The following is a 14,074-nucleotide window of genomic DNA, read 5'->3' on the forward strand; positions in this document are numbered from 1 at the left end:
TGGTCTCGATCTCCTGACCTCGTGATCCGCCCGCCTCGGCCTCCCAAAGTGCTGGGATTACAAGCGTGAGCCACCGCGCCCGGCCTAAAAAGCAATACTTTTCAAAAGCAATACTTTTAAATACTTTTAAGGCTGGACACAGTGACTCACGTCCCTAATCCCAACACTTTGGAAGGTCAAGGTGGGAGGATTACTTGAGCTCAGGAGTTTGAGACCAGCCTGGGAAACAGAGTGAGACTCCCTCTCTACGAAAAAGAAAAAAAAAAAAAATTAGCTAGGTGTGGTGGCAGCACCTGTATCCCAGCTACTCCGGAGGCTGAGGCAGGAGGATGGTTTGAGCCCAGGAGGCTGAGCCTGCAGTGAGCCGAGATCGCACCACTGCACTCCAGCCTGGGCGTCAGAGTGAGACCCTGTCTCAAAAAAACAGACAAACAAACAAACAAAGCAAAATTAAGGCAAAAATTCATGAAGATCAAAATATTGAAATTTTAAGACAGGATCTCATACCTCTCCTGCCTCACTCTGTTTCTGGCCCCTCAGGGGACTCATGCTCTGGGGACTTCTTCTTTTTTTTTTTTTTTTGAGACGGAGCTTTGCTCTGTCGCCCAGGCTGGAGTGCAATGGCATGATCTCGGCCCACTGCAGCCTCTGCCTTCCGGGTTCAAGCGATACTCCTGCCTTAGCCTCCCAAGAAGCTGGGATTACAGATGTGCATCATTACCCCCAGCTAATTTTTTAAAAATTATTTTTAGTAGAGATTGGCTATCACCATTTTGGCCAGGCTGGTCTCGAAATCCTGACCTCTGGGGATCCGCCCGCCTCAGCCTCCCAAAGTGCTGGGATTACAGGCGTGAGCCACCGCGCCTGGCTAATGGCTCTGGGGACTTTCACACGCGCGCTCACACACACTCCAGTGCGGACCCACGATGTGTGCACGCAGCCGGCAGGTGAGCCCTGGGTACACGCATGCAAGCCTGCCCACCTCCCTGCACATGTGCATCTGCGCTTGCGTGCACCTGCCCCACCTCGACTTCCCAGAGCGCTGCCCCTGCCCGTCCCCACTCACGGTCGCCTCCAGCCGCAGGCCTCCTGGCCTCCATGGACCAGCGGGGGCCCCCGCACACGCGCACCAGCGCGCGCACGAAGCGGTGGCCGCACAACTTCTCACGCATCTCTGGGGTGGGCGCGGGGCCCAACGCGAACACCAGGGCAGGGCCCAGCAGCACCAGCGCCCAGGCAGGCAGACGGGGGTCCATGGCGGTGGGTGGCGCCTGGGCCAAGCGGGGACCCCCTTTATAGGCGCCTGGGCCGCCCCAGCTGGGGACCTTGGAGAAGGGACAGAACATTCTTCAGGACCGCCCAGGAAGAAGGTCAAGGGTGGGATTAGGGCCAGGGCCTTTCTCCCAGGGCCAGGGCCTTGGATGTACTTCTCCCACAGGGAGCACTGGGCAAGGAGTCTTTCTTTTTTCTTTTTTTCTTTTTTTTTTTTTTGAGATGGAGTCTCGCTCTGTCACCCAGGTTGGAGTGCAGTGACTTGATCTCGGCTCACTGCAACTTCTGACACCCGGGTTCAAGCGATTCTCCTGCCTCAGCCTCCTGAGTAGCAGGGATTACAGGTGTGCACCACTATGCCTGGCTAATTTTTTTTGCATTTTTTTTTTAGTAGAGATGGGGGTTTGCCACGTTGGCCAGGCTGGTCTCCAACTCCTGACCTCAAGCGATCCATCTGCCTCGGCCTCCCAAAGTGCTGGGATTACACGCATGAGCTGTGCCTGGACTATTATTATTTTTATGATTATTACTGAGACAAAGTCTTGCTCTGTCGCCCAGGCTGGAGTGCAGTGACGTGATCTTGGCTCACTGCAACCTCCACCTCCTGAGTTCAAGTGATTCTCCCACCTCAGCCTCCCAAGTAGCTGAGATTACAGGTGTGAGCCACCACGCCCAGCCGCCTATTTTTTATTTTTGAGATGAGGTCTTGCTCTGTCACCCTGGCTGGAGTGCAGTGGCACGATATGGGCTCACTGCCACCTCCCTGTCCCTGACTCAAGCAATTCTCCCACCTCAGCCTCCTGAGTAGCTGAGACTACAGGCCCACGCCACCACACCCGGCTAATTTTTTGTATTTTTTTGTAGAGATGGGGTTTCGCCATGTTGCTTAGGCTGGTCTCAAACTCCTGGACTCAAGTCATCTTCCCGCCTCAGCGTCCCAAAGTCCTGGGATTACAGGTGAGAGCGACCACACCAGGCTATTTATTCATTTTTGACATAGGATCTCTCTGGGTTGGACTGTAATGGCAGGATCATAGCTCACTGTAACCTCGTTCCCCTGGGCTCAAGGGATCCTTCAGCCTCTGCCTCCTGAGTAGCTGGGACTACAGGCCTGCAATACAATGCCTGGCTAATTTTAAATTTTTTTATTTTTATTTTTATCTTTTTAGACAGAGTCTCACTCTGTCACCCAGGCTGGAGTGCAGTGGTGCAATCTCGACTCACTGCAACCTTTGCCTCCTGGGTTCAAGCGATTCTCCTGCCTCAGCCTCCTGAGTAGCTGGGATTACAGGTGCCCATCACCACGCCCGGCTAATTTTTGTATTTTTAACAGAGACAGGGTTTCACCATGTTGGCCAGGCTAATCTCAAACTCCTGACCTCAAGTGATCCACCCGCCTCGGCCTCCCAAAGTGCTGGGATTACAGGCGTGAACCACCTCGCCCGTCCATTTTTAATTTTTTAATTGTAGAGGCGGGGGTCTTGCTAAGTTGCCCAGGCTCATCTAGAACTCAAGTGGTTCTCCCTACTCAGCCTTCCAAAATGCTGAGATTACAGGTGTGAGGCACCACACACGGCCAAGTCTTCGCTATTGTCTTAACCATTTTAAAGAGATGAAACAGATCAACTGAAAAGTAATAATGCTGCATTTTGTGGGGGGAAGGGAGGAAGACAGCAGGCATCTTCCAAGACCAGCAATGTTCAGAATTTTGTTGTTTCTATTACTGTACAAATAAGAAAACTGAGGCACACAGGCCGGGCACAGTGTCTCATGCCTGTAATGCAAGCACTTTGGGAAGATGGGGCAGGTGGATCAATTGAGGTCAAGAGTTCGAGACCAGCCTGCCCAATATGGTGAAACTCTGTCTCTACTAAAAATACAAAAAATTAGCCAGGCATCGTGGCGGGTGCCTGTAGTCCCAGCTACTCGGAGAGGCTGAGGCAGGAGAGTGGCGTGAACCCGGGAGGCGGAGCTTGCAGTGAGCCGAGATTGCGCCACTGCACTCCAGCCTGGGCGACAGAGAGAGACTCCGTCTCAAAAAAAAAAAAAAAAAAAAAAATTAGCCAGATGTGGTGGTGCATGCCTATAATCCCAGCTACTCGGGAGGCTGAGCCAGGAGAATCGCTCGAACCCAGGAGGAGGAGATTGCAGTGAGCAGAGATGGTGCCGCTGCACACCAGCCTGGGGGACAGAGACTCCATCCCCTTGCCAGAAAAAAAAAAGAAAGAAAATAAAAGAAAAAAAGAAAACTGAGGCACAGAGAAAGGACCCCAAACTTGCCCAAGGTCACAGGAGACCTGAGCAGAGCCCAGGTCTTCTCAAGGCACCTGACACGCAGGGCTGGGGGTGTCCCATCCGAAGCTCTGTCTCCCCAACACGGTGGTCCCCTCTAAGTGAGCAGGGGCTAGGGGACCCAGAATAGAGCAGGATTTATTTGTTCAGCAGATGCTTGGCCCCAGCTTCGTGCCTAGGGGGTCTTATAGCTTTGTTTTACAAAGGAGGGAATCTGAGGCTGAGAGAGGGAAGGATGCTTGACCCGAGGCAGGAGAGAACCTGGGCTGGAACTCGGGTCTTGCTTGACCCCAGAGCAGCTCCCTCCTCATTTCTACCAAATTAGGGGGCTCTCTGGGACTAAGAAAGCAGGGACAGAGATCCCTCTCTCTCTTTCTCTCTCTGAGTCTCTCTCGGCCTTCATCTCTCAGTTTCCTTCTGTCTGTCTGTCTCTCTCTGCATCTTTCTTTTTTTTGAAACGGAGTCGTTCTGTTGCCCAGGCTGGAGTGCAATGGCATGATCTCAGCTCACTGCAACCTCCACATCCCAGTTTCAAGCAATTCTTCTGCCTCAGCCTCCTGAGTAGCTGGGATTACAGGCATGTGCCAGCACACCAGGCTAATTTTTGTATTTTTAGTAGAGACAGTTTCACCATGTTGGCCAGGCTGGTCTCATACTCCTGACCTCAAGTGATCCTCCTGCCTTGGCCTCCCAAAGTGCTGGGATTACAGACGGGAGCCACTGAGCCTGGCCACTCTCCACATATTTCTAGCAGTTATGAGGTGCACATGACGGGGGCCGGTGGGGGGGAGGTGATCTGGCCCCAGTGATTTTGGGCCCTCCCCACAGCCTCGCTCCCCCAACCTGGCCTTGTCCTCTGACCACCGGGAGAGCAGCCTGTTCCTTCCCCACCCACAGAGAGCCTATAATCAGCTCCCCCAGGCTGCAGCCAAGGCCAACAGCTGGGGCTGGGAGTGAGGGGGCTCTGTCCGAGGGCTCCAGCCAAGCCCCACCCAGTGGTCCTCCTCCACTAGCCTGCTCTGGGGCCCCCACAGTGGCTCCCTGAGAGGTCTCTGGCCCACAGCTCTAACCGCATCCCTCCCAGCTCACACACCCTCTGAGGCTCCCCATCGCCCCAAGTCCAGCACAAACCATCTTTTCCACTGAATTCCTTTATTGAGTCAACAAACATTCCCAGAGCCCCCTCTGTGTGGAGGCCTCGGCCCAGCCCCCAAGGAACCCTGAGGTCAGGGGAGACAGCTGGACACAGACACTTCCCCAGCCCCAGGGTCACAGTGGGGCGAGGGAAGGACAGGGCTGCAATAGTGGTGGGGGCATATGAGGGAAGGCTGCAAGGATGTGGTAGCTGGAGTTTTGAGAGATGGATAAGAGCTTTCCAAGGAGGCAAAAGTGGCAGAAAAGCTTTGCAGGTAGGTGAGGAGGAGCAGCAGAAGCTTAACCTGCATGAGAATCCCTCTCACCAGTCAGAAAGTTGACGCTGCACAGCGAACAGGTAAGCTCTGACCATTTTGCAGAGGACAGAACTGAGACCCAGAGAGGGAAAGGAACTTGCCCACTGTCACACTGCGTGGAAGGGGCAAAACCATAGGCTCCACTACTTGGGCTCTTAACCTCCTTACTCTGAGCCTTCTCACGCTTGGCATGCTGTTCCCTCTGCCAGCAATGCTTTTCCTTCCCTTGATTGCGGGAAAAGTTCCTGCCAGGTTTGGTGTCATCCCTTTGTGCCCCTTGTAGGGTGAGGACAGAAGGGGTCCCATTGGACAGGTGGGAAAGCTGAAGCCCTAGGACACTCAGGTACCACTAGGGTGGACTGGGACCCCAGCCTCTCCTGCCCCCTTTCAGGATCCCAAAGAGATACACAGGCTCCCCTAAAAGGCAGAGTCCCAGCCACAGCAACTGCTCTTGTCCTTGGCTTCCTCCAGAGAAACAGAGATCGGGGAGTAGAAGTCAGATCATACATTTAAAGCTACATGAGGGCCGGGCGTGGTGGCTCACACCTGTAATCCCAGCACTTTCGGAGGCTGAGATGGGTGGATCACAAGGTCAGGAGATCGAAACCATCCTGGCTAACACGGTGAAACCCCGTCTCTAATAAAAATACAAAAACTTAGCCAGGTGTGGTGGCGGGCACCTCTACTCCCAGCTACTTGGGAGGCTGATTCGAGAGAATGGCGTGAACCCGGAAGGTGGAGCTTGCAGTGAGCCGAGATTGCGCCACTGCACTGCAGCCTGGGTGACAGAGCGAGACTCCGTCTCAAAAAAAAAAAAAAAAAAAAAAAAAAAAAAGCTACATGAATGTCCCCACTGGAAATAAGACAGGAAACTCAAAACTAGGTGCCTGTAGTCCCAGCTATTTGGGAGGATGAGGCAGGAGGATCACTGTAGCCCAGGAGTTCAAGACCAGCCTGGGCAACATAGCAAGATCCTGTCTCTTAAAAATAATAATAATAAATTAAAAAAAAAAAAGCCCAGGTGCAGTGGCTCATGCCTATTATTCCAACACTTTGGGAGGCTGAGGTGGGAGGATCACTTGAGGTCAGGAGTTCGAGATCAGCCTGACCATCATGGTGAAACCTCATCTCTACTAAAAATAAAAAAAATTAGCCGGGTGTGGTGGTGCACACCTGTAATCCCCGCTACTCGGGAGGCTGAGGCAGGAGAATCGCTTGAACCTGGGAAGCAGAGGTTGCACTGAGCCGAGATCACACCACTGCACTCCACCCTGGGTAACAGAGCAAGAGTCTGTCTCAAAAATAAAAATAAAAGTAAAAAAATAAAAAGAGAGAGAGGGAAAAGGAAACTCAGGGGGCCAGGGCTTGAGGGGATGGGAAGATGCAAGAGTCTTAAATTTGGTTCCTTGCTTCTTTGGGCCAGGACTCAGAGAGCCCCACTGACACATCTGCCCATCTGTCTTGAACCTTAACAAACTGCAAAAGCCACAGGCTATTCTACAAGCCACGGGAGCCCCCCAAATGCAATGTCATGGAGGTGTTCCTGAAGTGGAGGACCCTCATAAGGCCTCTGAGGCCCAGAGAGGGGCAGCTCCCTGCCTAAGGTTACACAGCCAGTCAACAGAGACCTAATCCAGAGGTCTGCAGGCAGGAGCTATAAAAAGGACAGGGAGTGGGGTTTGCCCTCTGGGTGAGCAGTGAAGGCGTGAGTCTCACACCCCTGGCTTCCGCTCCACAGCATGTCCAGCTGGGGGCCCAGGGCGCTGAATGATGGCCGGTCCTGTGGGCTAGGGGCCCAGCACAGCTTCATGAGCTCGTGAACCTGAGGGGTGGGGGACAGATAATGGGGTCGTGTCTGAGCAGTCTGAAGGACACAACTCCCATTCAGTGTATTCGTTTTTGTTTTTTTGAGATGGAGTCTAGCTCTGTTGTCCAGGCTGGAGTGCAATGGCATGATCTCGGCTCACTGCAACCTCCACCTCCTGGGTTCAAGCAATTATCCTGCCTTAGACTCCCGAGTAGCTGGGATTATAGGCGCGTGCCACCACACCTGGCTAATTTTGTATTTTTAGTAGAGACGGGGTTTTACCATGTTGGCCAGGTTGGTCTCAAATTTCTGACCTCAGGTGATCCACCTGTCTCGGCCTCCCAAAGTACTGGGATTATAGGCATGAGCCACCGCACCTGGCCCCATTCAGTTTTAAAATACAAATTAAATTCCATCCCATCTCTGCTCCAAAACCTCCCATGGCTCCCTATGGATCTTATTTATTTATTTATTTGAGATAAAGTTTCACTCTTGTTGCCCAGGCTGGAATGCAGTGGTGTGATCTCGGCTCACTGCAACTTCTGCCTCCTGGGTTCCAGCGATTCTCCTGCCTCAGCCTCCCAAGTAGCTGGGATTACATGCACACACCACCACACCTGGCTAAGTTTGTATTTTTAGTAGAGATGGGGTTTCACCATGTTGGTCAGGCTGGTCTTGAACTCCTGACCTCATGTAATCCACCCACCTCGGCCTCCCAAAGTGCTGGGATTACAGGTGTGAGCCAATGCGCCCAGCCCCTATGGATTTTAGAACACCCTTCTCCTTTCGAGACCACCCTGACCAACATGGAGAAACCCCATCTTAACTTATAAGAAAAAAAAATTATCTGGGCGTGATGGCGTGAGCCTGTAATCCCAGCTACTCGGGAGTCTAAGGCAGGAGAATTGCTTGAACCTGGGAGGTGGAAGTTGCGGTGAGCCGAGATTGTGCCATTGCACTCCAGCCTGGGCAACAAAAGCGAAACCCCGTCTCAAAAAAAAAAAACTACCTCTCCCTGATGCCCTCCTTCGCTCATCTCCATCACTCCCTCCCTCATTTATTCCAGGCAGTCACACCTGCCTCCATCGCACTGGTGCTTAAAGGCACCTAGCTCATTACCTCCCCAAGGCCTTTGTCCCTTCCGTGTCCTCCACTGGAAATTTCTTCTCCTGGCTTTACTCATGCATAGGCTCCTCCTCCTTCCAGCATCAGCCCCGTAAGAGGCCCTCTTTGACCACCCTCACCCCACCATTTCCCTCTGTTCATCTCTTTCAAGGCACTTATCACTACCAGAATTTTGTTTTGTTTTGTTTTGTTTTGAGACAGGGTGTCACTCTGTTGTCCAGGCTGGAGTGCAGTGGCACAATAATGGCTCACTGCAGCCTTGACCTCCTGGGCTCAAGCAATCCTCCTGCCTCAGCCTCCCTAGTAGCTGAAACCACAGGTGCATGTCACCACACCGGCTAATGCTTGTATTGTTTGTAGAGACAGGGTCTCACTATGTTGCCCAGGCTGGTCTTGAACTCCTGGGCTCCAGTGATCCTTCTGCCTCAGCCTCCCAAAGTGTTGGGATTATAGGCATGAGCCATTGTGCCCAGCCTAGAATGTTCTTATCAGCTTTTGCTAGTTACTGGGAGGACAGGGTCTTCAGCACCCAACAAGTCCTGGCACATAGTTGGCACTCAATAAATGTTTTTGGCTTGAGCAAATTAATTTATCAATGACCAACTGCATGTCAGACACTTCCACAAAGGTTATGATTATATGATTATAAACCATGACAGGGTGGGATGTGGTGGCTCACATCTGTAATCCCAGCACTTTGGGAGGCCGAGGCAGGAGGATCACTTGACCCCAGGAGCTCAAGACCAGCCTGGGCAACACAAAGAGACCCCATCTCTTAAAAAAAAATTTTTTTTTTAATTAGCCAGGCACAGTGGCTCATGCCTGTAAATCCCAGCACTTTGGGAGGCCAAGGCAGGAGGATCGCTTGAGCCCAGGAGTTCAGGACCAGCCTGGGCAACATAGCGAGACCCTGTCTCTTAAAAAAATTATTTTTATTTTATTTATTTATTTTGAGATGGAGTCTCACTCTGTCGCCCAGGCTGGAGTGCAGTGGCATGATCTTGGCTCACTGCAACCTTCCCCTCCCAGGTTCAAGCAATTTTCCTGCCTCAGCCTCCCAAGTAGCCGGGATCACAGACACCCACCGCCACACACAGGTAATTTTTGTATTTTTAGTAGAGACAGGGTGTCACCATGTTGGCCAGGCTAGTTTCGAACTCCTGACCTCAGGTGATCTGACCGCCTCAGCCTTCAAAAGTGCTGGGATTACAGGTGTGAGCCACTGCACCTGGCCAAAATTATTTTTAAATTAGCCAGGCATGGTGGTATACACCTATAGTCCTAGCACTTCGGGAGGCTGAGGCAGGAGAATCGCTTGAGCCCACGAGTTCAAGACCAGCCTGGGCAATATAGTGAGGCTCCCATCTCTAAAAAATTACTTTTAAATTAGCCAGGCGTGGTGGTGTACACCTGTAGCCCCTGCCACTACAGATGCTGAACTAGGGGGATCACTTGAGCTCAGGAGTTGGAGGCTGCAGTGAGCTATAATTGCGCCCAGCCTGGGCAACAGAGTGAGCCCCCATCTCTAAAAAAAAAAAAAAGAAAAAAAAAAAAAACCATGAACGTCACCACCATTTATGGAGCATCAACTGTGTGCTCGGCTTTGAGCTGAGCCCTCATAGGCACAGGTGTTCAGGAGTCTGATCTTCCCTCACCCTATAAGGCATTACTATTCTCATTTTGGAAAAGGGCAAACTGAGGCTCTGAAAGTGTTCTGACTTGCCACACAGTGAGAGAGTAGCCAAGTGGGGGCCAGGATCCTCATCAGCCTCACACTCTAGCCTTTATTCTCAGTACAGAGACTCAGGCGCCAGCTGGCTTGCCCGAGACCCCAGCCCAATCTACAGACTGGGAAACTGAGGCTAGCCCTGCGGCACTCACCTCAGCAGGGCAGGCAGGAGGCGCCGGCAGCCTCTGGCCCTCCTCCAGCAGTTCCAGGAGGCGGCAGAGGGCGGGGACATCCCGCTCACATCCCATCATTCGCAGGAACTCCTGGAGCCAGGGAGGAGCGTAGGTGGTGGGGGAGGGGCCTCCGTGGGTGGAGGGGGAGGGGCCACCCGTGGTGAGGGGAGGGGCCATCTGTGATGGAGCGGGGAGGGGCTGCCTGCACCGTGAAGGGGTCAGAAAGGTGAGGAAGGGTCCTCCCCACTGGGGCCTATGATGCTGGGACCAGGTGACCCCATGCTAAAGAGGGACGCAGGCGCAGACAGGATGGAGATTGGCCACGAGGGGCGTGGAGGGAGAAGGAGGCTGGGGGCCCAGGGTAGCCGACTCACGGCCGAGGGGCTGCAGCTTTTGTCGCAGTAGGTGAAGAGCTCGTACAGGACGACCCCGAAGCTCCAGACGTCTGACTGGCGAGAGAAGATGTTGTCCGAGAGGGATTCGGGGGCATACCTGGAGAGGGGACAGGGAGGTCTTGAGATGCGAGGGTGGGGAAAGGACAGGAAGAGAGGGTAGCCTTGGAATGGGGAACTGGTCAGGGTAGGTGGGGACTGTGAACAGGTCGGTCCCGTCTCCAGGGTCTCGGTTTCCCTGGCTGTGGGATAGGTGGATTCTCCAGCCCTGGGAGGTGCCTGGGAAGAGCTAAGGCTGTGGGGAGGGGGCGGGGCCAGCACAGAGGGGCGGAGATGGGGCGGGGCCGGGGACGCGGGAGGGGGAGGGGCCAGAACTGGGGGAAGGGCGGAACTAAGATGGGGCCAGCCCTGAGGGGCGGAGCCAGGGTGTTGGAGGGGTGGGGCTCTGAAGCTTGGGCGGGGCGAGAGCTTAGAGAAGGGCGGGGCTAAGGCTGGGGGCCGCTGACAGCCGGGCAGCGGGAGACGGAGGGAGCCAGTGCTGTTGAGGGGGCGGGGCTCTGGGGAGTGGGAGGAGCCAAAGCTGCAGCGGAGGAAGGGCGGGGCTAAGGCTGGGGAGCAAAGCAGCGGGAGGGGGCGAGGGCATGGCTGGGGGCGGAGCCAGAGCCGTGGGGAGTAGGGGCGGAGCCTGGGCGCGGGTTCCCCACCAGAAAATGGGGCTCTGGCCTGGCTCGCGGACCACGTAGTAGTCTTTGTCAAGCGGGAGCAGCTTAGCTAGGCCGAAGTCAGCGATCTTGACGTGTGCCTCGCTCTCCACAAGGATGTTTCGAGCGGCCAGGTCGCGGTGCACGCAGCGGCGGGAGCCCAGGTACTCCATGCCCTGCGGGCGGGCGATGTGAGCGTGCAGAGAGGATCCCAGGATAATCCGGCAGGCACCCCAAGCCTGACCTGGCACCCCAACCCAGACCCCAACTCTAGCCCTACCCCCGAGCCATCCTCCACTGAAGTTCTAATCCTGAGCCCTAAGCCAACCCCACCACCCCCGAGACCTGGACCCCAAACTCCACTCCTCAGCCTTCACCGCGACCTCCAAGCAGACCCCTGCCCAGGCCGAGCCAGCTGAATCCCCACAAGTCCCGGGGCGCCCCCTCGCACCTTGCAGATCTGCGAGGAGTAGAGAAGAAGGCGGCTGGCGTCGAGGCGCGCACGGTGCCGCTGCAGGAAGTCGCGCAAGCAGCCGCTGGGCAGGTACTCCATGACTAGCCGCAGGCTCTGGCGGCCTGGAGAAGGCAGGAACTGTCACAGCAGGGCCCAGCCCTGCTCCTCCCCCCTTTCATAGCGGGACCTTGTGTCCCTCTCGACCTCGGTTTTGCTGACTGTAATATGGGAACCGCGACAATGACACATTGCTTATATCTCTTGAGTACTTTCTACAACATACATTGATATGTTTATATATCACGGCCAGGCGTAGTGGCTCACGCCTGTAATCCCAGCACTTTGGAAGCCTCACTTGAGGTCAGGAGTTCAAGACCAGCCTGGCCAACATGGTGAAAACCCATCTCCACTAAAAACATAAAAATTAGGCGGGTGTGGTGGCACGCTCCTGTAATCCCAGCTACTCGGGAGGCTGAGGTAGGAGAATCACTTGAACTTGGGAGGCAGAGGTTGCAGTGAGCCGAGATCGAGCCACTGCACTCCAGCCTGAGTGACAGAGCGAGACTCCGTCTCAAAAAAACAAACAAACAACAACAACAATAACAAAGTAAATATCACAATGACCCATTTTTCAGCTGGAGAAACTGAGGCTCAGAAAAGTTAAGGTTACACAACTGGTAAGGGGTAGAGTCAGGATTCAAACATGTAACCCATGTGAATCTGGATCAATAATCACGTTCCCAGCCTACCTAAAGTGGCCTGGCAGGAGGGTAAGAATGTGCACTTTGAAAAGTACCCATACGTCTTGGTTCACTCATCCGGGAGCTGGCTCACCCGGGCCGTAGCTGACACCACGATACTTGACAATGAAATCACTGTGCAGTGCTTTGAGGATCTGAATCTCCCGCTGAAAGTCCCTCTGCTGGTCTGGGCCACTGTGCTGCAGCTGTTTTACAGCCACCAGGGCACCTGTATTGTCGCCTAGCGGGTCATAGCGGCACAGCTCCACGCTGCCAAAGTTGCCCTGGGGGATAGCGGGACTGATGTCCAGGCACCTGGATGCTGCCCTGCCCTCTCCAACCCACCCTGGCCCTGCCCACCTTACCTTGCCCAGCTGTGAGATGTACTTGAGGTGTCTCTCCTCGAAGATCGTGGGGTCTTGGCAGGCATAGAGCTGGGCACCATTCCACAGCCCATCACGAGGTGCCAGGGCACCAGGTGTGGGGTCTGAGAGGAGCTCATAGTCTGGGGTGGGGGCATGGGCAGTGGTAAGCAGCGCCTCTCATCCTGGGCCCCACTCCTGAGTTGACTTGCTGTGCAACCTCCATCTGCATATTGACCCTCTCTGTGCATTATGGCAGGGCCATTGCAAGCCAAAGGGTACCTTGTGGAGACTGGAAAAAGGTGTCTCCCACTCCATCCCAGGCAAAGGAAGCCTCCTTGTGCAGTGCACACCCTGTGCAACTCCACATGGCTACAAAGATGGAGGACATAATGAGAACTCATTTCCCCAGTTCCACTGCTATGAAATGTGGCCACATGACTGAGCTCAGGCTGATGGACAAGATATGCTGGGTGCCCCTCCAGTCCTGGCCCATGGAAATCTAATATGGGGCCCTCCACACTCTCTCTTTTATCTGCAGAGGATCCAACGGGGACCCAATGCCTGAGGTGAGTGCAGCCACTAAGTGAGAGGTTCCTGTGGGCCTGGACACCCTCACTGAATGAAGACTAAATATCACACTGGGCATGCTTGTGTGCCTGTAATCCCAGCTATTTGGGAGACTAAGGCAGGAGGATTACTTGAGCCAGTAATTCAAGACCAGCCTGGGGAACACAGCAAAACCCCAACACAGAAAAAAAAAAAAAAAATCCAGCCAGTCGTGGTGGCTCATGCCTGTAATCCCAGCACTGGGAGGCTGAGGTGGACGGATCTCTTTGAGACCGGGAGTTCGAGACTAGCCCAGCCAACATGACAAAACCCTGTCTTTACTAAAAAATACAAAAATTTAGCCATGTTTGGTGGCACACCCTTGTAATCCTAGCTACTTGGGAGTCTGAGGCACGAGAATTGCTTGAACCAGGGAGGCAGAGGTTGCAGTGAGCCATGATCATGCCACTGCACTCCAGCCTAGGTGACAGAAGGAGATAGTGTCTCAAAAATATAAAATAAAATAAAATAAAAATGCATACAGGCATGCATCACCATGCCTGGCTAATTTTGTTTGTTTGTTTGTTTGTTTGTAGAGATGGAGTTTTGCCATGCTGCCCAGGCTGGTCTTGAACTCCTGGGCTCAAGCGATCCACCTACCTATAGCTGGAACTGTAGGCATGAGCCACTGTGCCCAGCCAAACATTTTTTTAAAGGAATGAAATAGGCCAGGCACAGTGGCTCACGCCTGTAATCCCAGCACTTTAGGAGGTAGAGGCAGGCGGATCACCTGAGGTCAGGAGTTCAAGACCAGCCTGGCCAATACGGTGAAACCCCATATCTGCCAAAAATACAAAAATTAGCTGGGCGTGGTGGCACACACCTGTAATCCCAGCTACTCAGGAGGCTGAGGCAGGAGAATCTCTTGAACTAGAGGTTCAAGGAGGCAGAGGTTGCGGTGAGCCGAGACTGTGCCACTGCACTCCAGCCTAGGCAACAGAGCAAGACTCTGTCTCAAAAATAAATA

The 14,074-nt window shown here is 53.8% G+C and overlaps 1 protein-coding gene across 3 annotated transcripts in view; it reads right to left on the reverse strand.

Moving 5' to 3' along the window:
- The window catches only part of JAK3 (Janus kinase 3), a 31,082-nt gene that overhangs the window by 3,653 nt on the left and 13,355 nt on the right, over positions 1–14,074 (reverse strand). For 2 of the 3 annotated variants that reach the window (XM_032170116.2, XM_032170117.2), the window contains 7 exons: positions 12,502–12,641; positions 12,231–12,420; positions 11,394–11,518; positions 10,946–11,118; positions 10,224–10,341; positions 9,829–9,939; positions 1,067–1,325 (listed from right to left, as the gene is read on the reverse strand). In XM_032170116.2, the coding sequence (XP_032026007.2) occupies positions 1,067–1,325; positions 9,829–9,939; positions 10,224–10,341; positions 10,946–11,118; positions 11,394–11,518; positions 12,231–12,420; positions 12,502–12,641 (1,116 nt within the window). Of the gene's footprint in view, positions 1–1,066; positions 1,326–5,505; positions 6,838–9,828; positions 9,940–10,223; positions 10,342–10,945; positions 11,119–11,393; positions 11,519–12,230; positions 12,421–12,501; positions 12,642–14,074 lie in introns of those variants that run through there. The other variant, XM_032170118.2, reaches the window with a different exon arrangement.

This window comes from Hylobates moloch, unplaced genomic scaffold (assembly GCF_009828535.3).
Source record: "Hylobates moloch isolate HMO894 unplaced genomic scaffold, HMol_V3 SCAFFOLD_12, whole genome shotgun sequence".
Lineage (NCBI taxonomy): Eukaryota > Metazoa > Chordata > Mammalia > Primates > Hylobatidae > Hylobates > Hylobates moloch.